The sequence below is a fragment of the Miniopterus schreibersii genome (assembly GCF_964146895.1).
Source record: "Miniopterus schreibersii genome assembly, chromosome: 9".
Classification (NCBI taxonomy): Eukaryota; Metazoa; Chordata; class Mammalia; order Chiroptera; family Miniopteridae; genus Miniopterus; species Miniopterus schreibersii.
This window is the reverse complement of record NC_138118.1, coordinates 38,570,586-38,593,401: the sequence shown is the minus strand read 5'-3', so window position 1 is coordinate 38,593,401 and position 22,816 is coordinate 38,570,586. Positions and strand designations below refer to the sequence as shown.

At 34.9% G+C, this 22,816-nt stretch overlaps 1 protein-coding gene across 2 annotated transcripts in view; it reads left to right on the top strand.

Annotated features, from left to right (window-relative positions):
• CDK13 (cyclin dependent kinase 13) overlaps positions 1-22,816 on the top strand; it is a 124,944-nt gene that overhangs the window by 68,662 nt on the left and 33,466 nt on the right. For both annotated transcript variants that reach the window (XM_081147513.1, XM_081147512.1), the window contains exons 6-7: positions 19,422-19,611; positions 21,202-21,258. In XM_081147513.1, the coding sequence (XP_081003639.1) occupies positions 19,422-19,611; positions 21,202-21,258 (247 nt within the window). The remainder of the gene's footprint in view (positions 1-19,421; positions 19,612-21,201; positions 21,259-22,816) is intronic.

Below are 22,816 nucleotides of genomic sequence, written 5' to 3'. Positions count from 1 at the left end.
AAAAAAATAAGAGATCTTTCTTTTTTAAAACTGCATAGTATTCCACTGTGTAAATGTACCTCAGCTTTTTTTACTCACTTACCTACTGATGGGGACTTGGACTATTTTCAGATCTTAGCTATTGTAAATAATGCTGCTCTGATGAACATAGGGGTGCTAATATTCTTTTGGATTGATGTTTTGGGAGTCTTAGGATATATTCCCAGAAGTGGAATCACTGGGTCAAATGGAGGGTCCATTTTGAATTTTTTGAGAAAACTCCATAATGTTTTCCATAGTGTCTGCACCACTCAGCATTTCAACTAACAGTGTACTAGGGTTCCATTTTCTCCACATCCTCGTCAGCATTTGTTGTTTGCTGATTTATTGATGATAGCCACTCTGGCATTTGTGAGGTCCATACAGTAGGTTCGTTTTTATTTTGAGGATGGTTTATTTTGCTCTGCAGAAGCTTTTCAGTTTGATGTAATACCATTTTAAAATTTTTTTCTTTTGGTTCTTTTGCCCTAGGAGATGTATCTGTGAAAAGTCTGTTATGTGAGATGTCTGAGATTTTACTCTCTCTGTTTTCTTTTAGGATTTTCATGGTTTCCTGATTTACATTTAAGTCTTTAACCCATTTTGAGTTTATTGTTGTGTGTGTTATAAGTTGGTGGTCTTGTTTCATTTCTTTGCATGTTCGAGTCCAATTTTCCCAACACCATTTACTGAAGAGAATGTCTGTACTTCATTGTATGGTCTTGCCTCTTTTGTCAAATATTAATTGACCATAATGGCTTGGGTCGAATTCTGGATTCTCTGTTCTGTTCCACTGATCTATATTCCTGATCTTGTGCCAGTACCATGCTGTTTTGGCTACAGTGGCTTTGCAGTATAACTTGATATCTGGTATTATCCCTCCAACTTTGTTCTTTCTCAAGATTGCTTTGGCTGTTTGGGGTCTTTTTTGATTCCATATAACTTTTTGAAGTGTTTGTTCTAGATCTGTGAAATATGCCATTGGTATATTAATAGGGATTGCATTGAATTTATAGATTGCTTTGGGTAGTATGGTCATTTTAATGATGATAATTCTTCCTGTCCATGAACAGGGTATATTCTTCCACTTATTTATATCTTCCTCTATTTTTGCAACATCTTATAGTTTTCCAATTACAGGTCTTGTACCGGCTTGGTTAATTTTATTCCTCAGTATCTTAACTTTTTTTGTTGAAATTGTAAATGTGATTGTTTTTTTAGTTTCTCTTTCTGAGAGTACATTATTGGTGTATAAAAATGCCATTGATTTCTGGGTGTTAATTTTGTATTCCGCTACCTTGCTGAATTCATTTATTAAATCTAGTAGTTTTTTGGTGGAGTCCTTAGAATTTTCTATGTACAATATCATGTCATCTGCAGATAATGATAGTTTTACTTTCTCCTTTCCAATCTGGATACCTTTTATGTTTTCTTGTTGTTGATCCCTGTGGCTAGGACTTCCAGTAGTATGTTGAATAAGAGTGGTGAAAGTGAACAGCCCTGTGTTCTTTTTCTTAGGGGAAATGGTTTTAGTTTTTGCCCATTGAGTATGATGTTAGCTGTAGATTTATCATATATGGCCTTTGTTATGTTGAGGTATGATCCTTCTATTCCCACTTTTCTGAGAGTTTTTATCAAAATGGGTGATGGATTTTGTTGAATGCTTTTTCTGTGTCTGTTGATAGGATCATGTGATTTTTGTCTTTCAGTTTGTTTATATGATGTATCACATTTATTGATTTGCAAATATTGTATCATGCTTGCATCCCTGGAATAAATCCCACTTGGTCATGATGTGTGATCTTTTTATATATTGCTGGATCTGATTTGCTAATACTTTGTTGAGGATTTCACCATCTATGTTTATCAGTGTTATTGGCCTGTAATTCTCTTTCTTTGTAGTGTCCTTATCTGGTTTTGGAATTAGGTTAATGCTTTCCTTGTAAAAAGAGCTTGGAAGTGTTCTTTCCTCTTGGATATTTTGGAGTAGTTTTGAGGAGGGTAGATGTTAGTTGTTCTTTGAGTTTTGGGTAAAACTCCCCTGTGAAGGTGTCTGGACAAGGGCTTTTGTGTGCTCAGAGTTTTTGATTACTGCTCTAACTTCATTAGTAGTTATCAGCCTATTCGGGTTTTCTGACTCATCCTGATTGAGTTTTGGCAGGTTGTATTTTTTAGCAATTTGTCCTTTTCAGCTTGGTGGCATATAGTTTGATGTTCATAGTATTTTCTTACAATCCTTTGTATTTCTGTTGGGTCAGTTATTCACCTCTTTCATTTCTGATTTTGTTTATTTGGGCCCTCTCTCTCTGTTTCTTGATGATTCTGGCTAAAGGTTCATCAGTCTTGTTTATCTTTTCAGTGAACCAGCTCTTGGTTTCATTGATCTTTTGTATTTTTTTAGACTCTACGTCATTTATTTCTGTTCTGATCTTTATTATTACCTTCCGTCTACTTCTTCTGGGCTTTTCATGTTGTTCTATTTCTAAGTCTTCAAGTTGTAGGGTTAGTTTAGTAGAAGATTTTCTTGTTTTTAGAGGTAGACCTGTAGTGCTATGAACTTCACTCTCAGGACTGCTTTTACTGTGTCCCATAGATTTTGAGTTGTTGTGTGTTCATTTTCATTTGTTTCCAGGAAGCTTTTTATTTATTCCTTGATCTCTTTGTTAACCCATTCATTGGTTAATAACATGGTACTTAACCTCCAAGTATATGAATGTTTTTATGTTTTGTTTTAATTTATCTTTATTGTTGAAAGTATTACAGATGTCTCCTCCCCCCCCCTTCCCCCGATCCCCTCCCCCTTGGACCCCTTCTCCCAGGCCTTCACCAGACTGTTGTCTGTTTCCATGGGTTATACATATATGCACGTAAGTTCTTAGGTTATTATCTCCCCACCTACCCTCCCACCCCTGCCTTCCTTGTGAGATCCCTCAGTCTATTCTGTGCTTTTGTTTCTCTGCATCTATTTTTTTCATTGGTTTATTTTGTTCATTAGATTCCATATGTAAGTAAGATCATGTGATTCTTTTATTTCTCTGACTGGCTTATTTTGCTTAGCATAATACTCTGCAGGTCCTACCATGCTGTCTCAAAGTGTAAGGTATCCTTAGTTTTTATGGCTGCAATGCATTCCATGGTGTAAATGTCGGAGAAGATGCTTGATATAATTTCAGTCGTCTTGAACTTGTAGAGACTTGTTTTGTGTTCTTACATGTGGTCTGTCTTTGAGAATGTTCCATGTACATTTGAGGGAATGTATATTCTGCAGCTTTGGGGTGAAATATACTATAAATGTCAGTTAAATAATCTGATCTAGTGTGTCATTTAGAATCACTCCTTGTTGATTTTTTTCTCAGGGAAATCTATCCAGTAAAGTCAGTAGGGTGTTCAAGTCCCCCTACTGTGCATCTCTCCTTTAAAGTCTTGAGGGAGTTTTTTTGGTTTCTGTTTTTTTTTTTCCAGCCTGTGTGAGTCTTTTGTTCAGAGGTGGATAGAAAGCTTACATTTTGGTCTTGTTTTCTTATTCATTCAGCTACCCTATGTCCTTTGTCGGAGCATTTAATCAATTTATATTTAAGGTTATTACTGATAGGTACTTACCTATTGCCATTTTATTGCCACTTTATGCCTATGTTTCTCTCTTTCTACTTTTAATTACAGAAGTCCCTTGAACATTTCTTGCAATGCTGGTTTGGTAATAACAAACTCATTTAGCCTTTTTTTCTGGGTAGCTCATTATTGCACCATATTTTTTGAAATTTAGCCTTGCTGGGTAGAGTAGTCTTGGTTTCAGATCCTTCCTTTTCATGATCTTGAATACCTCATGCTATTCCTTCTGGCCTGTAGAGTTTCTGATGAGAAATCAGCTAACATCTTTGTGGGAGCTCTTTTGTAGGTAAAAGATTCCTTTTCTCTTGCTGCCTTTAAGCTTCTCTTTATGTTGAATTTTTGACATTTTAATTATGTGTATGGGCATGGGCCTCTTTGGGTTCTTCTTGTTTGGGACTCTTTATGCCTCCTAAACTTGTGTGACTTTTTCCTTTACCAGGTGAGGGAAATTTTCTGTCATTATTTCTTCAAACAGATTCTCTGTCCCTTGCTCATTCTCTTCCTTTTCTGACATTCCTATGATGCAAATATTATTATGATTCATGTTGTCTCTCAGCTCCCTTAAAAACTGTCCTACTATTTTTTAATTGCTTTTCCTTTTTGGATCTCTGATTTTGTGATTTTTTTTCTACCCTGTCTTCTAATTCACTGATTGATCCTCATCTTCCTTTAATCTTCTGTTATTCCTTCCAATGTATTCTTTATTTCTGCTATGTCATTCTTGATTTTCTTCATAGATTCCCTATCTTTTTTCATCATCCTTACAATCAGTATTCTGAACTTTATACCTGATAGATTGCTTATCTCCATTTCATTTAACTCTTTTTCTGGAGAATTCTCTTGTTCCTTCATTTGGGGCTTGTTCTTTTGCCTCCCACTTTTGGATGCCCATTTGGGTTTGTTTCTATGTATTAGGTAGATCTGCTGGGACACTCAGTCTTCTTGGATGGTCTCTTGTGCAGGCCAGTATCAGAAACTGTTTGTGACTGGCCTTGAGTATATCCTGTTTGGAGCTGTCAACAACCCATGGCTTGTGATTACCTCTGCTTGGGTTGGATGCATTTGTACAGGACCAAGATGCACACCGAAATCTGCTTTTCTAGAGCCCAGATCTAGAAGCAGATCAGGCAAAGACTCAAAGCACCCAGAGATCTGCCTCTGCCTGCAGGCTGATTTATCTGACTGTCTTAATGAGCCTCAGGCTATAGACCACAGCATGGGGTAAACTCCACAGGGTGGTGAAGAAGTTTTTCAATGGGTGGGGCAGTTGCTTCCCTCCACTGGCAAAAGCTGCCTTGCTGGCAAAGGTCTGCCTGAGAAAAATGTCCTTTTCGGTATGGAGGAATGGCTCAGCACAGGAATATGGATGGCTGCCCACTGTGCTCTATATCCAGAGCCTCCATCCCTGCTCACACTGCTCCAGTCCACCCTACCCTCCCATTGCCAAAGCCCAAGTTGAGTGCTGCACACAAAACTTTGTGCATTGGCCCTTTAAGTGGGTGCCTGCATTTCTTCTCTCTCTCCCTGGCAGATAAAAACCCCGCTGCTTTTCATAGCCAAATGTTTTATCTAGGCATCTTTCTCAGTTCTGGTGCTTTTGGCTGCGGAGCCCAACTTAGGGTTTAGACCGCAGAATTCTCAGTGGGAACCCCCTATAGCTGAGATATCCCTCTGGACCTTCAGCTGCTGCCTGTGGGAGCCCAGTCAGCTTTTTCACGCCTGTGCACTTCCTACCAGTCTCTTTGTGGTCTCCAGTTTAGGTCCTTGGTTATGAGGTGCTCTCCAGCTAATCTTCAGTTGATTATTCAGGATAGTTTTTCTGTGTTTTAGTTGAAATTCCAGTTTGGGCTTGGGAGAGTGCCAGTGTAACTTCCACTCAATCCGCCACCATCTTGGAATCCCACAATAAGAATTTTAAAACACATTTTTATAAATTGTGCTATCTATGACTTCACTGTACTTTTCATAATGTTTTGGTCATGTGTGAAATGTCATTTTGGAATTAGTAATGAGTAGACCATTTTAATTTAATCTCATTTAAATTGGTGTGTCAGTAAATTTATTTTCTTGGTGTATCCCGTCCCCCTCTTGCCATATATTTCTAACAATACAATTATATATTTTCTTCTTCCAGTTATTTTTAATGTTTATTTTACCCAAAATATTGTTTTAACATATAGTGAATATTAAAATTTAGGGAGGTAATTTACATTTTTTTGTATTAAGTCTTCAATATCCACAGCACATCTCTTGTCACTGAGTCTATTCATTTTTCATGTGCTCCATAAGCACTTGTGACTAATGGCTTCTGAATGGACAGTGTAGTCATAGATAGAATACATTGGACTTTTTGTTGAGGTTGCACCTTTTATCCTAAGTCCTTGTAACTGTGGAGCTGGTTCCATTTCCAGTTCCCTAGGGACATGTCACTCAGATCCTTACAGTTCTCCTTTCCAGAGTTTGACACTTTTACTAAGATTTTATGTATAGAATGATGTCTTAACTGTGAGATGTGAGTCTAAGAGCAAGAATGATCTGTTGCTGCAACAACCACCTGAGGCAGTGTGGGTTCTGAGGATAGAGCTAGCACTGAGAAATGGATAGAGGGAACTTAGTGTCTTGTGATAACATTTTTGAAAGCTCTATTTTACTCCATACCCAAAACTATGAATACTTAGAAGATTGGTACATTTCGTTTTTTTGTTTAAGCCAGTGTGCTTTAGGTTGTAGAATGTCCAAATTTAACTTAAACTTGGATAAGAGGTATGGATTAGGGAGGTCCATCTTAAACTAGCCTCTGGTCCTAGAGTGCCCCAATAGCACCAGGTTCTTCTGGAGTTGATGATGGGAGGGTTTCTGTCAATTAGAAGTCAGATTAAGTTGTGATTCCCAGGCCTCAGATGTGTGGCTTGACGTCTGGTCAAGGGTCGCTCAGATCTTTTGGTGGGCAGATATTGAAGGATTCAGCCTAATTACAGTGATCAATAATGATTGTACTGTCTACTTCTCAATGAAGGGGATCAGAAATTCAGTTAACACAATAATTTATTTCTCCTGGGTTGTTCTCATTGCATTTTATTGCTTTGCCTATGAGGATAGAGCTTAATGTGATTATCTTTTACTGAATTTAAAATTGCTTGTATTTTAGCTGCTTTTAACTATCAATTCTATATTTTTTTCTTTTGAAAGTAAAGTTCCTCTGTAAGAAGTATAAAAGTAAAATGAACTTACCATAATCATTGAAACAGTGCTAACCTATGTGAAGAAAAAAATTAATTTCCCATTTTCTCTTGCTACTTTCTGCTCAACTCAATGCTAACAGCCTGTTGTATCTTAGACCTTCTGTGCTCAAGAGTGGAAATTGAAATGATAGCATTAGATACGTAAATAAAAATAAATAAATATAAATATATGTGTGTGTGTGAGTGTGTGTGTGTGTGTGTGTGTGTGTGTGTGTATTTTAGAGAGAGACGGAGTCAGAGAGACAGACAAGGTCAGTCAGGCAGTCAGTCAAGCAGAGACAGAGAATCCAACAGAGGGACACAGAGTTCAATGGAGTCTGAGAGAGATCTACAGGCCTGAGACACAGAAATAGACACAAAGATAGTGGCAAAAATGTCCCACAGACACAGAGAATCTGACTGACTGACAGACACATACACACATACTAACACAATACTTTCACTGTCTTAAAAATCCTGTTCCACCTTTTCATTCCCACCCTGGCAACCACTGATCCTTTTACTGTCTCCATAGATTTACCTTTTCCAGAATGTCATATATTTGTAAACACATAATATGTTTTAGCCTTTCCAGATTGGCTTCTTTTACTTAGTAATATGCATGTAAGTTTGCTCCATGGAATTTCATGGCTTCATACATTTTTTTTTCTTTTTATTGCTGATTAATATTCATTCCCTTGTCTTGGAGTACCAGAGTCTGTTTATTCATTTTGGTTGCTTTCGAATTTTAACAATTATGAATTATGAATAAAGCTGCTATAAACATTCATGTCCAGGTTTCTCTGTAAACATGTTTTCAGCTCTTTTGGGTAAATAGAAAGGAGTGTGATTGCTGGATCATATGGTAAATATATATTTGATTTTGTAGTAAACTTAGACACTGTCTTCAGTGGCTGTATCATTTTGTATTCCCAGGAGCAATGAATGGTGTTCCAAATCCTTACCAGCACCTGGAATTGTCATTGTTTCAGATTTTTGCCATTCTATTAGATGTATATGATATCCCATTATTGTTTTAATTTGCCAGTTGTCATTCTCTAATGAAATATGTTGAGAATGTTTTCATACGCTTATGTGCTATGTGTGCATTTTCTTTGGGGACATGTCTCTTCATATCTTTTGCCCACTTTTTAATTGGGCTGTTTGTTTACTTATTGTTGATTTTTAAGATTTCTTTGCATATGTTGGATACCTTTTTTTCCCTTAAAGATATGTGTTTCATAAAGATTTTCTCCCAGTCTGTGGCTTGTCTTTTCATTCTCCCAACGGTGTCTTTCTCAGAGCCCAAGTTTTAAATTTTAATGAAGTTCAGCTTCTTACACAAGAAGAACATTTCTTCTTTACAGGTTGTGATTTTGGTGGTATATCTACCAAGTAATCACCAAATCTATGTTCACCTAAATTTTCTCCTCTGTTACCTTCCAGGAGTTTAGTTTTGTATTTCTATGTTTACTTGTTTCATCAGCATTTGTTGAAAAGACTATCCTTTTGCTATTGAAGTGTTTTTGCTCTGTTGTATAAGGTCATTTGACTTTTTATAAGGATCTATTCATGGACTTTCTGTTCTGCTTTATTGATCTACTCGTCTCTTCTTTTGCTAATACTACATTGTATTGATTATTGTAGTTTTATAGTAAACCTCGAAGTCAAATAGTAACAGCCCTATAACTTCATTCCCCTTTAATACTGTATTTAATATTGTGTTGACTATTCAAAGTCTTTATTTTTTTCCTTCTCTTCTTTTTTTATATTACATTTATTGGGGTGACATTGGTTAACAGGATCATAAAGTTTCAAGTGTGGATTTCTGTATTACAGGATCTCTATATTGTACTGTGTTTCCACCACCCAGAGTCAAATCATCTTCTGTCACTGTATATTAGATCCCCTTCACCTCCACCTCTTACCCATACCCCCTTCCCTCTGGCAACCACCACACTGTTGTTTATGTCCATGAGTTTCAGTTTTATATCCCAAATATGAGTGAAATCATATGTTTCTTAGTTTTTTCTGCCTGACTATCCAATCCTCTGTTGAAGGACACCTTGGTTGCCTTCATGTCTTGGCCGCTGAATAATGCTGCAGTGAACGTAGGGGTGCATATATCTTTGCAAATATGTGTTTTCAAGTTTTTTAGGTACATACCCAGGAGAGGGATTTCTGAGTGATATGGTAGCTCTATTCTTAATTTTCTGAGGACTCGCCAAACTGCTTTTTATAGTGGTTGAACCAATCTATATTCCCACCAGTGAATGAGAGTTCCCTTTTTACACAACCTCTCCAACACTTGTTATTACTTGTCTTATTGATGATAACCATTGTAACCAGTGTGAGGTGGTATCTCATTGCAGTTTTGATTTGCATTTCCCTATTTGCAGTGAGGTTGAACATGTTTTCATATATCTGTTGGCTGTTTGTATGTCTTCTTGGAAGAGGTGTCTGTTCAGGGCCTCTGCCCATTTTTTAATTGATTTGTTTGGTTTTTTGATACTAAGTTTTATGAGTTCTTTGTGTACTTTGCCTATTAAACCTTTGCCAAAGCTATTGTTTACAAATATCTCCCATTCAGTCGGCTGCCTCTGTTTTGTTGTATATTTCTTTTGCTTTTTAGTTTGATATAGTCCCATTCATTTATTTTTGCCTTTATTTCCCTTGCCTTTGGAATCAAGTTCATAAAATGTTCTCTATGACTAAGGTCCATAAGTTTAGTACCTATGCTTTTTTCTATGTGATTTATTGTTTCAGATCTTATATTTAGGTCTTTGATCCATTTTGAGTTAATTTTTATACATGAGGACAAGCTGTAATCCAGTTTTTCATTCTTTTGCATGTGGCTTTCTAGTTTTCCCAGCACCATTTATTGAAGAGGCTTTCTTTGCTCCATTGTGTGTTTCTGGCTCCTTTGTTGAAAATTATCTGCCCTATACATGTGATTTTATATCTTGGCTCTCAGTTATGTTCCATTGAGCTTTGTTTCTGTTTTTCTGCCAATACCATGCTGTTTTGATTATCATAGCTCTGTATATAATTTGGAGTCAGGTAGTGTGATACCTCCAGCTTTGTTCTTTTTTCTCAGGATTGCTTTGGCTCTTTGGGGTTTTTTGTGGTTTCATACAAATCTGATGATTTTTTTTGTTCTATTTCTTTAAAGAATGACATTGGGATTTTGATGGGGATTGCATTAAATCTGTATATTGCTTTGGGTAATATGGCCATTTTAACTATGTTGATTCTTCTAATCCATGAACACAGGATATTTTTCCATTTTGTATTTTTTTCCATGTCTTTTAATAATGCTTTGTAGTTTCCAGTAAATAAGGTCTTTCACATTCTTTAAGTTTATTCCTAGGTATTTTATTATTTTAGTTGCAATTGCAGAAGGAATTGTTTTGTTTTCTTCATTTCTTTGTCTGAAGTTTTGTCGTTAGTACACAGGAAGGCAGTGGACTTTTGTATGTTGATTTTGTATCCTGCAAATTTCCTGCATGTGTTTATTGTTTTTAATAGTTTTTTTTGGTGGGATCTTTACGGTTTTCTATGTATAGAATCATGTTTTCTGCAAAAGGTGACATGTGTACTTCTTCCTTCCCAATTTGGATGCTTTATTGCTCTGGCTAGAACTTCCACAGGTTTGTTGAGTATGAGTGGTAAGAGTGTGGGTCCTTGTCTTGTTCTGATTTTAGAGGAACAGTTATGAGTTTTTCACCATTGAGTATGATACTGGCTGAGGGTTTATCTTATATGGCTTTTATTATGTTGAGGTATTTTCCTTTTATACCTATTTTATTTAGTCCTTTAATCATAAATTCATGTTTATCTTATCAAAAGTTTTTCTGCATCTGTTGAAAAGATAATACAATTTTTTTATTTTTTTGGTTAATCTTCACCCGAGGATATTTTCTTCCTCTCATTTTCAGAGAGTGAGAGTGGAAGGGAGGGATGGAGTGTGTGGGGGAAGAAACCGATGGTTGCTTCCCCTATGCTTCCCGACCGGGGCTGGGGATTGAACCTGCAACCCACGTACGGACCTTTGACCGGGAATCCAATAGGCAACCATTTGGTGTGTGGGACGAGGCTCTAACTATTGAGCCACGCCTGCCAGGGCAACACCGTATGATTTTTATCTTGCTTTTGTTGATGTGGTATTTTACCTTCTTTGATTTGTGTATGTTGAACCATCCTTGTGTCCCTGGAATGAACCCCACTTGATTGTGATGTATTAATTTTTTTTATGTATTTCAGTATTCGATTTGCTAGTATTATGTTTAGGATTTTTACATCTGTATTCATCAGATATATTGGTCTGTAGTTTTCCCTTTTGTGTTATCCTTGCTGAGTGAGGATTTATGTATGTGGGCCTCATAAAATTTGTTAGGTAGTATTTAATTTTTTTGGAAGAGTTTGAGAAGCATAGATTTTAAATCTTCTTTGAATATTTTGTAGAATTCACTGGTGAAGCCATCTGGTCCTGGACTTTTATTTTTTTGGAGGTTTTTGATAGTTGCTTCAATTTCTTCACTGCTAGTTAGGCTATTTAGATTTTCCGGTTCATGATTTAGTCTTGTAAGGTTATATATTTCTAGGAACTTAACTGTTTTTTCTAAGTTATTGAATTTGGTGGCGTATACTTCATAGTATTCTAGGATGATCATTTGTATATCTTGATGTCTGTGGTAACTTCTCTTTCACGTCTGATTTTGTTTATATGAGTCCTTTCTCTTTTTTCCTTAGTGAGTTTAGCCAGGAGTTTGTCAGTTTTATTAATCTTTTCAAAGAACCAGCTCTTTGTTTTATTAATTTTTGGTATATTTTTGTTCTCTATTTCATTCAGTTCTGCTCTAATTTTTATGATTTCCTTTCTTCTGCTGACTTTGCGTTACTTTTGTTCTTCTAGTTCTTTAAGATGTGATGTAAGGTTTTTTACTTGGGATTTCTCTTTTTTCTTGAGATAGGCCTGTAGTGATACAAACTTCCCTCTTATCACTGCTTTTATTGCATCCCAGAAGTTTCGATATGTTTTATTGTCATTCTCATTTGTCTCTGTTTATCTTTTGCTCTCACTTTTTATTTCTTTGACCCATTTTTTAATAGTGTGTTGTTTAATCTCCATGTGTTTGTGGGTTTCTTAACTTGCATTTTGTAGTTGATTTCTAATTTCAAGGCATCATGGTCAGAGAATATGCTTGGTATAATTTCAGTCTTCTTGAATTGGTTGAGGCTAGTTTTGTGACCCAACATATGGTCTATCCTTGAGGATGTTCCATGTGCGCTAGAGAAGAATATATAATCTGATGTTCTGAGATAAAAGGCTCTGTAAATGTTAATTACGTCCATTTAGTGTAGTATATCATTTAAGGGCAATATTTCTTTATTGATTTTCTGTTTGGTTGATCTATCTAAAGCTGTCAATGGAGTATTAAGTACCCCAACTATGATTGCGTTTTGATCTGTTTCTTCTTTAGTTCTGGGACTAGTTGATTTATATGTTTCAGTGCTCCCTGATTGGGTGCATATGTATTAAGTTGTGTTATGTTTGCTTGATGTATTGTCCCCTTTATCTTTATATAGTGTCCATCTTCGTCTCTTGTTACCTTTGTTATCTTGAAAGCCATTTTGTCAGGTATAAGTATTGCTGCACCTGCTTTTCGGTGAATGTTATTTGCTTGATGAATCATTTTTGACCGTTTTACTTTGAATCTACCTTTGTCTTTGTAGCTTAGATATATCTCTAGAAGGCAGCCTATGGTTGAGTCCACTCTGCTACTCTGTGCCTCTTTATTGGTGAATTCAGGTCATTTGCATTTGGGGTAATTATTGATGCATAAGGATTTCCTATAGCCATTTTATCTTTTGTTTTCTGGTAGCTCTGTGCATCTATTGTTTTGTTTCTTTTGTGTTTCTGTCTGTCTTGTTTTTGTTTGGTGGTATTACATACTTTCCTTTGTTTCCTCTTTTTTAAGCTATGTGTCTTAATTTGGAGTTTTTTGAGTGTGGTTACTGTTAAGTTTATTAAAAGTATAGTTGCATATACAGGGATTTCAAGAAAATGTATACACACTTTAACAGCAGATAGCTTAATTTTGAAAATGAAATGTGTTTTAATAAACACTGCCTTTATAAATTATTCAATATGTGTGTATTTTTTTGGGACAACCTATGTATAGTAGTTTTTTTCTTTCGAGTGCATCTGATCTCCGTCCTCCTTTGTCAGTTCAGACCTTTATCCCCTCCCCTTTTCTGTTTTTGTTGTTACAAATTATGTTTATGGTATAAATTTTTTGGTGAGCATAAAGTGTTATGACCTTATGCTCTTTGTTTTGGGTAGAATAACTTCCTTTAGTATTTCCTGCAATGGAAGTTTTCTGGTGATAAAATCCTTCAGCTTCCGTATTTATGGGAAAGTATTTCTCCTTCATATTTAAAGGATAACTTTGCTGCATATATTATTTTTGGTTGGTAATTTCACTTTTTTAGTCTTTTTAATATTTAGTTCCACTCTCTCCTGGCTTATGGAGTTACTTCTGAGAAGTGGATGATAATCTGATGGGTTTTCCTTTATAAATCACTTCCTTCTTTTCCCTGGCTGCTTTGAGAATTTTTTTCTGTCTTTAATTTTTGTAAGTTTTAATACAATGCGCCTTGCAGAGGGCTTCTTTGGATTGAGGTAACGAGGTGTTCTGCTTGCTTCTTGGATTCTAGTTTCTAGTTCTTTTCATAGGTTTGGGAAGTTCTCATCCACGCTTTCTTTAAATAGGCTCTCCGTTCCCTTCTCCCTCTCTTCTTCTTCTGGGATGCTTATAATTCTTGTATTGGTTTTTATGATGGAGTCAGATAGTTCTCATAGAGTTCTTTCTTTCATTCTCCCCCTCCCCTCCCCTCCCCTCCCCTCCCCTCCCCTCCCCTCCCCTCCCCTCCCCTCCCCTCCCCTCCCCTCCCCTCCCCTCCCCTCCCCTCCCCTCCCCTCCCCTTCCCATGCTCAGGTCTCTCTCTTCCCCCCTCTGTGTCATTTCTAGATTCCTACCTTCAATATTCCTAATTCTTTCCTCCATTTGGTTGGTTTAGTTTTCTATGCTCAGTAGCTCATTCCTAATCTTAATTGGATGCTTTATTTCCAGGATTTCTGATTGCTTCATTTTTAAAGTTTCAATCTCTTTGGTAAAGTACTCATTTTGTTCATTAATTTGTTTTCTGCATTCATTGAACTGCCTGTCTGTATTTTCTCATATCTCCTTGAGTATTTTCAGAACTGCAGTCTTTAATTCTCTGTCATTTATATCACATATTTCCATGTGTTCCAGCTTGCTTTCTGGAGATATTATTGTTTTCTTTCTGAGCTTCCTCGTTACCATGGTTACTCATAGTGTTTGCTAGTTTCCTTTGTCTAGGCATCTATTGTATTATTTAACTTTCTGTAATGGTTGAAGAGGTTTTTCTATTTTTCAGTAGGTGGTGCTGAGTCACAAGATTTTTACCTCTGTGACCTGCAAGAGCTGCCCTCCTAGGTTTCTGTCAGACAATATAGCTGCTTGGTGGTGGGGTTTGTTTTGCCCTCACCATAATGGTGACCCCAGACCTCTGCTATGTACCTCCACTCCCACCTCTCATCCCCACTCCCCACTCCACCTGGGAATCAGTCACAGAGGGGAAACAGCAGTTCTGCTGCAGTAGCTCTCAGTTTGCAAATAATGTGCTCCTCAACCCCATACCAAGGGCAACTGGAGGTGAGTTTTGGGAGTCTAAGGAGCAGCAGGGTTCTATGGCTTAGTTTCTTTGTCAGAAACACCACCGCCTGACATCAGACAGCCCTGGCAGAACCCCTGTGCTGTGTCCTTGCCTGGGCCTCTCTGCTGGCTCAGCTACTGTTTGCACCACTTGCCCTACGGGAGAGCCCACTGAGACACTTTGTTCCTTACTGCCCATGGTCGCTCTGCTACCACTTGCTTCCTCCTCTCTCCAGGCTGAGCTGGTTGCCAGCTCCTGGGTGCTGACCTGATAATAGAAATTTCATTTCTGTTATTAGTTATTAGCACCTTAACCTGGCTAAAGGTTTACCAGTTTAATTGATCTTTTCAAAGAATCAGCTTTTAGAGTTTTTTTGTTTGTTTTTTTTCTCTGTTGAGTTCCTCATTTCAATATCACTGATTTAGGTTCTAATTTTTATTGCAGTAGAACCTTGGTTATTGAACTTCATTTGTTCTGGATGTACTGTTTAATCTATAAATAAACACTTTTCTTAAATTTATCAAACCCCCCTACTAGCCTTAAACAGATCACTTTCAGCACGTATTCCAGGGGTGTCTTTCAGGAGCAGCATGCAGCATCTTTGGTTTTTCACTGCCTCAAAAATGCTGTTACCAGCTAACTGCTTTTTGTTTTTCCAAATCAACAACAGTTTGTCTACCTCTTCAATGGCCTGTGATCCTTGTTTCTTTCACACCCTTAGCAACATTAGCACTCTTGGTGGCCTCTTTGTTTTAAAATTGTGCTAATCCTTGATTTTGCCAGCAACAAAAGCATTCTTTCCTCTTTTTTGTTGCCTGAGACTCGCTTTTTGTCATACTGAGGTATCAGCATGAAAGGGTTGTCAGGTCGAAAACCAAAGTTTTGTTCCACAACCAAGACTTTTTTTCTGTAAACAACTTGTTCGTGAACTGAATTGTTCTAGTTGGGAGATGTTCGAGAATTGAGGTTTGACTGTATTTCTGTTTTCCTGCTTGCTTATAATTTAACTTGCTCTTTCTCTAGTTTCCTAAAGTGGATAGTTAGGTTGTTGATTTTAGATCTTTTTTTCTAGTACATTTATTCAGTGCTATAATTTCTCTCTAAGGAACAGCTTTGCTGTATCCCACATATTTTAGTTAAGTTGTGTTTTCACTTTAATTTACTTCAAAATATTTTAATATTTTTCTCATGTGTTATTTCTTCTTTAATCCATGTGTTATTAAAAAGTTTTTTATTTTTTTAAGCTCTGAGTATTTTGTGGTTTTTCAGCTGTCTTCCTGTTACTGATTTTTAGTTTAATTTCATTGGCATACTTTGTGTGATTTATTTTCTTTTAAATTTCTTTAGGTGTGTTTTATGGCCCTGAGTGTGCTCTATGTGGGTGAATGGTTCATGTGAATATGATACGAATATGTATTTTGTTATTGTTGGATGAAGTATCATATAAATATATCTATTTGCCAGTGTAGTTCTTTCACTTTTTTCCTTATGTATTTTGGCAGCCTTTTGTAAGGAGTGAACACATTAAAGGTTGTTGTATCTTCTTAGAGAATCGACCCCTTTATTCCTGATATCTTTCTTTGCTCTTAAGTCTGCTCTGTCTAAAATTAATAAGTTACCCCTGCTTTCTTTTGGTTAGTGATAGTATGGTATAGCTTTCTCCCTTCTTTTAATCTCTCTCTATCTCTCTATTTTTTATTCCTCATCTGAGGATATGTTTTTATTGATTTTGATGGGGGGGTGGAGAGAGAGAGAAACATCAGTGTGAGAGAAAAACATGGATTGGTTGCCTCTTGTACACACCCTGACCAGAGATGAAACACACAACCTAGATATGTGCCCTGACCTGGAATCAAACCCACAACCTTCTGGTGTATAGGAGGACACTCCAACTGACAGAACTACCTGGCCAGGGCTCTCTCTATCTGTATTTAATGTGTATGTTTTGTAGGCAATATGTAGTTGGGTCTTTTTTTTTTACCCACTTTATCAGTCTGTGTTTTAATTGGTATATTTAGATCATTGGCATTTATGGTGATTATTGATACAGTTAGATTAATATCTACTATATTTGTTGTTTTCTATTTCCTGTCTTTTTTTTCCCTTCCACTCTTTTTCTGCCTCCTCTGGTCTTAATTAAGCTTTTTATATGATTCCATTTTTTTTTCCTCCTTTCTTAGCATATGAATGCTTATTTTTAAAATTATCTTTAATGTTTGTCCTTGTGTTTGCAGTGTACATTTACAATTTTTAAAATAACATTACACTACTTTATAGGTAGTATAGGTACCTCAAAACAGAGTATTCCCAGTTCTTCGCTCCCATTTGCTATAATGTTATTGTTATTCATTTCACTTACCTACAAGCTATAATCACTGAAAACATTATTGCTATTATTATTTTGAGCAAACAGATCAATTAAGAAGAAAAATTAAGACTTTATTTTACCTTTATTCTTTTCTAATGTTCTTCCTTTATTTATGTGGATCTGAGTTTCTTTCTATATCATTTTTCTCCTTTCTGAAGAATTTCTTCAGCCTCTGGTGACAAATTTCCTTCTTTTTTTTCTTCTTCTTGAGAATGTTCTTATTTCTCTATTATTTTTGAAGAATAATTTTGCTGGATATGAAATACGGAATTTTAGGTTGGTGGATTTTTCTTTCAGCACTTTAAATATTCATTCCATTCTTTTTTTGTATGTGTGGTTTCTTAAGAGAAATCAGATACAATTTTTATCTTTGATATTGTATAGGTAAGATATTTTTTCCTCTAAGTTCTATCAAGGTTTTCTTTTTATCTTTGATTCTCAGCAGTTTGAATGTGATATACCTAGAGTAGGTGTTTTGCTATTCCCCTTGGTGTTCTCCCAAGTTTGCTGGATCTGTGGTTTTCATGTTTTATTAATTTGGGGAAATTTTTGTCATTTTTACTTCACATATTTCTTGTTTTGTGTTCTCTCTTTTTTTGTTGTTTCTGGTATTCCCATTACACATATATTAACACTTTTTGTAATTGTCCATAGTTCGGGGGCATTCTGTCTTTTTCTTTGCATTTTTGTTTTGAAGGTTTCTATTTACATGTCTTCAAACACACTGATTATTTGCTTGGCCATATCCTGGGAATTGATGAGCCTGTCAAAAGTGTTCTTTACTTCTGTTACACTGTTTTTGGTTTCCAGTATTTCCTTTTGAGTCTCTCTTAGAATTTCTGGTTTTGTTCACTGACTTAAAATGACTTTTAATAATTATTAGATATACAAGGTGTTCCAAAAAATGTATGCACACTTTAACAGCTGATAACTCAATTTTTAAAAATGAAATGTATTTTAATAAGCACTGCCTTTATAATTATTCAAAGTGTGTGTATACATTTTTTTGGGACACCCTATATATTTGGGACTTGTTTTCTGGTGTATATTATATTACGCTGTTCTGTCTGTCCTAATAGTACAGTAGCTCATATTAATTTCTGGTAGCGCAAGTGTTTATTTTCAGAAACGTTTTGGCTGGTACTCTGTTTTTTGTTTTTTTCAAGGTGAATTTTAGAATTATTTTGTCAAGTTGAGTGTCCCTTTAGCAAAAGAAAACAAAAACAAGTCATTGGTCCTTTTATTGAAATTGCTTTAAAATACAAATTTTACAATTTGGTATTTTTTAATGAATTTGTATAATTCTTATTAAAATTTATTTCTAGTCATTTGTAGTATAATTTTTTCTGTTGTGGAGTCATTTAAATTTTATTTTCTAATGATTCATTTCTAGCATATATGAAGTCTTGCTTTTTGTATATGATTTTCTCTAACCCAGCTACTCTCTTTTGGACTTTTAGGACAGTCATTAACGTCTATCAGTAATTACATTTTTGACTGCTTTAATATTTATATTTTGTTTTTAATTTTACTAACTTCTAGGACAGTTAGTAATAATTAATGTTTTCATTTTGCATACAACACCTGGCATTTTATTAGTAAATATATCATTAGTTGTTGGCTTCCGAGAAGTACCGTTATAAACTTTTAAGTTTACTATGAAATCATTGCTTTATTTTTAATTAGAAACTGATCATGAACTTTCTTCATATGCCTTTTTTGGGCATATTGATAATTTTTTCCTTTGACAAATAGATGTATTAAATTTTATTAGCTTTTCCATTTTTGAATTGCTAAATTAAACTCAACTTGATAGGGATATTTTTTTATAATGGCTCTGAATTCAGTTTGTGCAAGTTTCACTTAGGATTTTTGAATCTCATAAGTATAGTTGTGTATTGCTATGCTATGTTAGGTTTTGGTAGCAAGATTGAGCTGGTTTTATAACATAAAGTTGTAGTCTTTATGCTTTCACATGCTCTGGAGCTGTGTAGTTAGAATTAAATTATATGTTGAAGGCTTAAAGGAAGTCATCTAATGAATGTCCAACTGAGCTCAGATTTTTTTTTTTATTAAAGTTAATTCTTTTGCCACCTTCAAATACTCTTTAATGAGCTGTACTGATTTTATTCTGCTTTTGCTGAGAGACAATTTGTTCAATAAGTAAAATAGTTAAGAATTTATTTTACATTCATTATACCCAGAAACTGTACAATGTGAAAATCAACAAGATTGATTTTATATCATAAGAGTTTTGTTTATAAGATGCGAACTGGGTTAGATGTGTCCTTGGGATGTACTTACTGATATTAGATTCAGAGAGAAAGATGAACATTATCTAAGTGACAAAGTAACACTTTTCAAGAATTAATTTTAACTGCAGAATTTTATTTTAAAAAATTTTGAACCTATAGAAAAATTGTAAGAGTAAAAGTCTTTAATGTTTTAATTCTTGTTCTTAGGTGCATTTTATCTGGTGTTTGAATATATGGACCATGATCTGATGGGACTACTGGAATCAGGCTTGGTTCATTTTAATGAAAATCACATAAAGTCGTTTATGAGACAGCTCATGGAAGGTCTGGATTATTGTCATAAGAAGAACTTTTTGCATAGGGATATTAAATGTTCAAATATTCTTCTAAATAATAGGTATGATATGACTGATACATATGTTCAAAGTGAGTGTTATATAATAAATACCCTGATTTTGTTTAAAGGATTTGTAATTTAGATTACATTTGACATGTGAGCAACTAGGGGGCTAGGAATGCCAGTCTCCTCTGCCACACACACACACACACACACACACGCACGCACGCACGCACGCGCGCGCGAAAATCTGCATATAACTTTTGACTCTCCAAAACCTTTACTAATAGCCTTCTGTTGACTGGAAGCTTTACTGATAATATAAATATTTGATTAATACATATTCTATATTATATGTATTATATACTGTATTACTACAATAAAGTAAGCTAGAGAAAAGAATGTTATTAAGAAAATCATGAGAAAGAGAAAATACATTTACAGTGTTTATTGAAAAACACTGCATATGAGTGGACACATGTAGTTCAAACCTGTGTTCAAAGGTGGAACTGTATTTCATTGCTTAAACTATTTTAACACAACAACATTACAGCTTGTGGCATTTCTGAGTTTGCATTAAATATACTTCAATTAATTAACTTCCAGTAATAGTTTGTAATGTACACAAAATAATACTTAGTTGACTTTCTTGTTTGATATTCCTTCAAATAATGTGAACGTATCTTCTAATTGATAATATGGTTTTAGCTTTAGAGTAAGAATAGATTTTAGAGTTTTTAAATTTACAGTTTTTTAAAACAGTTATCATAGTTTTAAAGTGGATTTTTTTGAAGTGAATACAGTGGTACGTTGGTTTTCGAATGTAATCCATTCTGGAAGACCCTTCGAGTTCTGAAACGTTTGAAATCCGAGGGATCAACAGCGACAGCTAGGCCTCAGAATCTTGCACTCAGCAGAAGCTGTGTGGTGTGTTCGACTTCTGAGGCGTGTTCGAAAACCAAAACATTTACTTTAGGGTTTACGGCGTTCGTAAACCAAAATGTTTGTCAATGGAGATGTTCGAAAACCGAGGTACCACTGTACCTACACACATATATATACATACTTATAAAGCTTATGTTGAATATTTTACTGATAGCATAACCTGAACTCTGATAAGTCTACTGTAATTGCTATTATTTGCTAGTTTAAGTGAAGCATGTCTCGTCCTGATTTATACTTTAGTATAAAGTGTTCCAGGCATCTAGCCCCTCTAACAGGAAAATTAAACATAAATTTAAAACAATGTAATTTAGTTCTTGAAGTATTGACTTGAACAAGTAATTTGTCTTACTACTTGGTAGTAAAAATTATGTTATCTTATTTTGTGTATTTTTCTAAATAGGAACTAAATGGTACTGAAATACTGTTATACTAGAACTACTATAATAATAGTAATAATAATTAAAATAGTATTAGTATTATAGTATTAGCTGAAATTCTCCAAAGAAAAGTACTAATTTTTTACCTTATTTTATCCTGAGTTTATTTACTTGCCTTTACCTATATAGTACTTTGAGTGCTGCAGTGTGATCAAATTTAAAGTTTATAGAAGTATATTTTTGATTGGTTCTAGGAAAGAATATGATTGTGTATGACCAATTCAAAGTAGACTAATATCTTTTGTTCATTTTGCTTTACTTCCACCAGAGGGCAGATAAAACTTGCAGATTTTGGACTTGCTCGATTGTATAGCTCAGAAGAAAGGTAAGAGTACTTTCAAATGAATATTATAGACATTAGAGACCAGTTTTAGAAGCTATAGTAAGAACATCGTATTGATAGCTTATTTTTTAAGAAAAAGGAAATTTATTTTTCATGGTTAAATACATGGGATAAAATAAAATTTTATACCATAATTGTGTATAAAATTACAGAATTTATACATTTATCTCAATTTTAAAATAATTGTAGCCTGGCCAGCGTGGCTCAGTGGTTGAGTGTCGACCCATGAACCAGGAGATCACAGTTCAATTCCCAGTCAGGGCACATGCCTGGGTTGCAGGCTCGATCCCCAATAGGGGGTGTGCAGGAGGCAGCCAATCAGTGACTCTCATCATAGATGTTTTTCTCTCTCTCTCCCCCTCTCCCTTCCTCTCTCTGAAATCAATAAAAACATATAAAAATAAGTTGTGTTTTTAACACTTAGAGATAAATATAATTTCTTTAAAAATGTGCCATTGTACATGTAACTTAAGTGAACTTAGGAGCTTTTTAGAAATTTATACTCACATTTCTAATGCAGATTGAGACATTAAGACATTTTTAATTTTTGTGTTTAATGAAAAACCTTTGTATATGCTTTTTATATTGCATGTTTAGACCTATAAACTTTGTTTTAATTATTTTGAACGTCCTTTTTTTTTAATTATAGTTTTATCTATAATTGTATTTGTTTGTTTTAAGCTCCCTAGAACCTCTTATTTAAACAAACTTGTGAGGAAGTTCAGTGTGTAACTTCTCTGTGTGGAGCTTCTCCAGCTAAAGTTGGCATGTATATCCCACTTAGGTATTTTTGTACCTGGTGGTAGTGAAATATGACTTGTCTTACTGGAACTAATATGGAATTACTTTTGTGAAGTAGTAGATTTTATGTAAATAAACTATGGAATTAACTGAATTTAATAAGACTCTATTTTAGCCCATTTCTTTCCTGCTGGGTGTGCCATGGGTTTGGTATATTCACTGAGCCATGGTCCTTATTGCCCTGCCGAATTGATAGGAGAATTTTGAACTTTGAGAAGTAGGAAATTTAGTCTCTTAACTTTGCATTTTTATGTAATGTATACTGAATTTTTCTGCTTAATCAAATTTGTAAGGTAAAAACTTGGTGTATCATTTCGTTTTATAAGTAAATATCCTATCCTTCAGGAGGTTAATATATTCTTTTGAAGCTTTTCTTTTTCAGATTTGAATAATTTCGATTTCTTTAAAATCAGATAAGTAGGCTTATTTCAATGGGATGACTTTAAAATGCATATATTGTTTCAATAAGTTTTAATAACATAACTGATTTCTAACATACTGAAACCTGCCTTTAACAGATTTTACTGTGTTGTCCCAAGTGTTCTGGATATTTCTTGAACTAAACATACAGCAAATGATTTTTCACTCATTTTTTTTTTTATGTATTATAAATAGAAAGGTAGGACTTGACTATAATACTTACCCATCCAAATGTTAAATCACTTTGAAGTATTTTCTAAGTAATTAGCTATAGACAGAATAAAGTTCTTGAGTATTGTGGGGTTTATCTGTTTAAAAA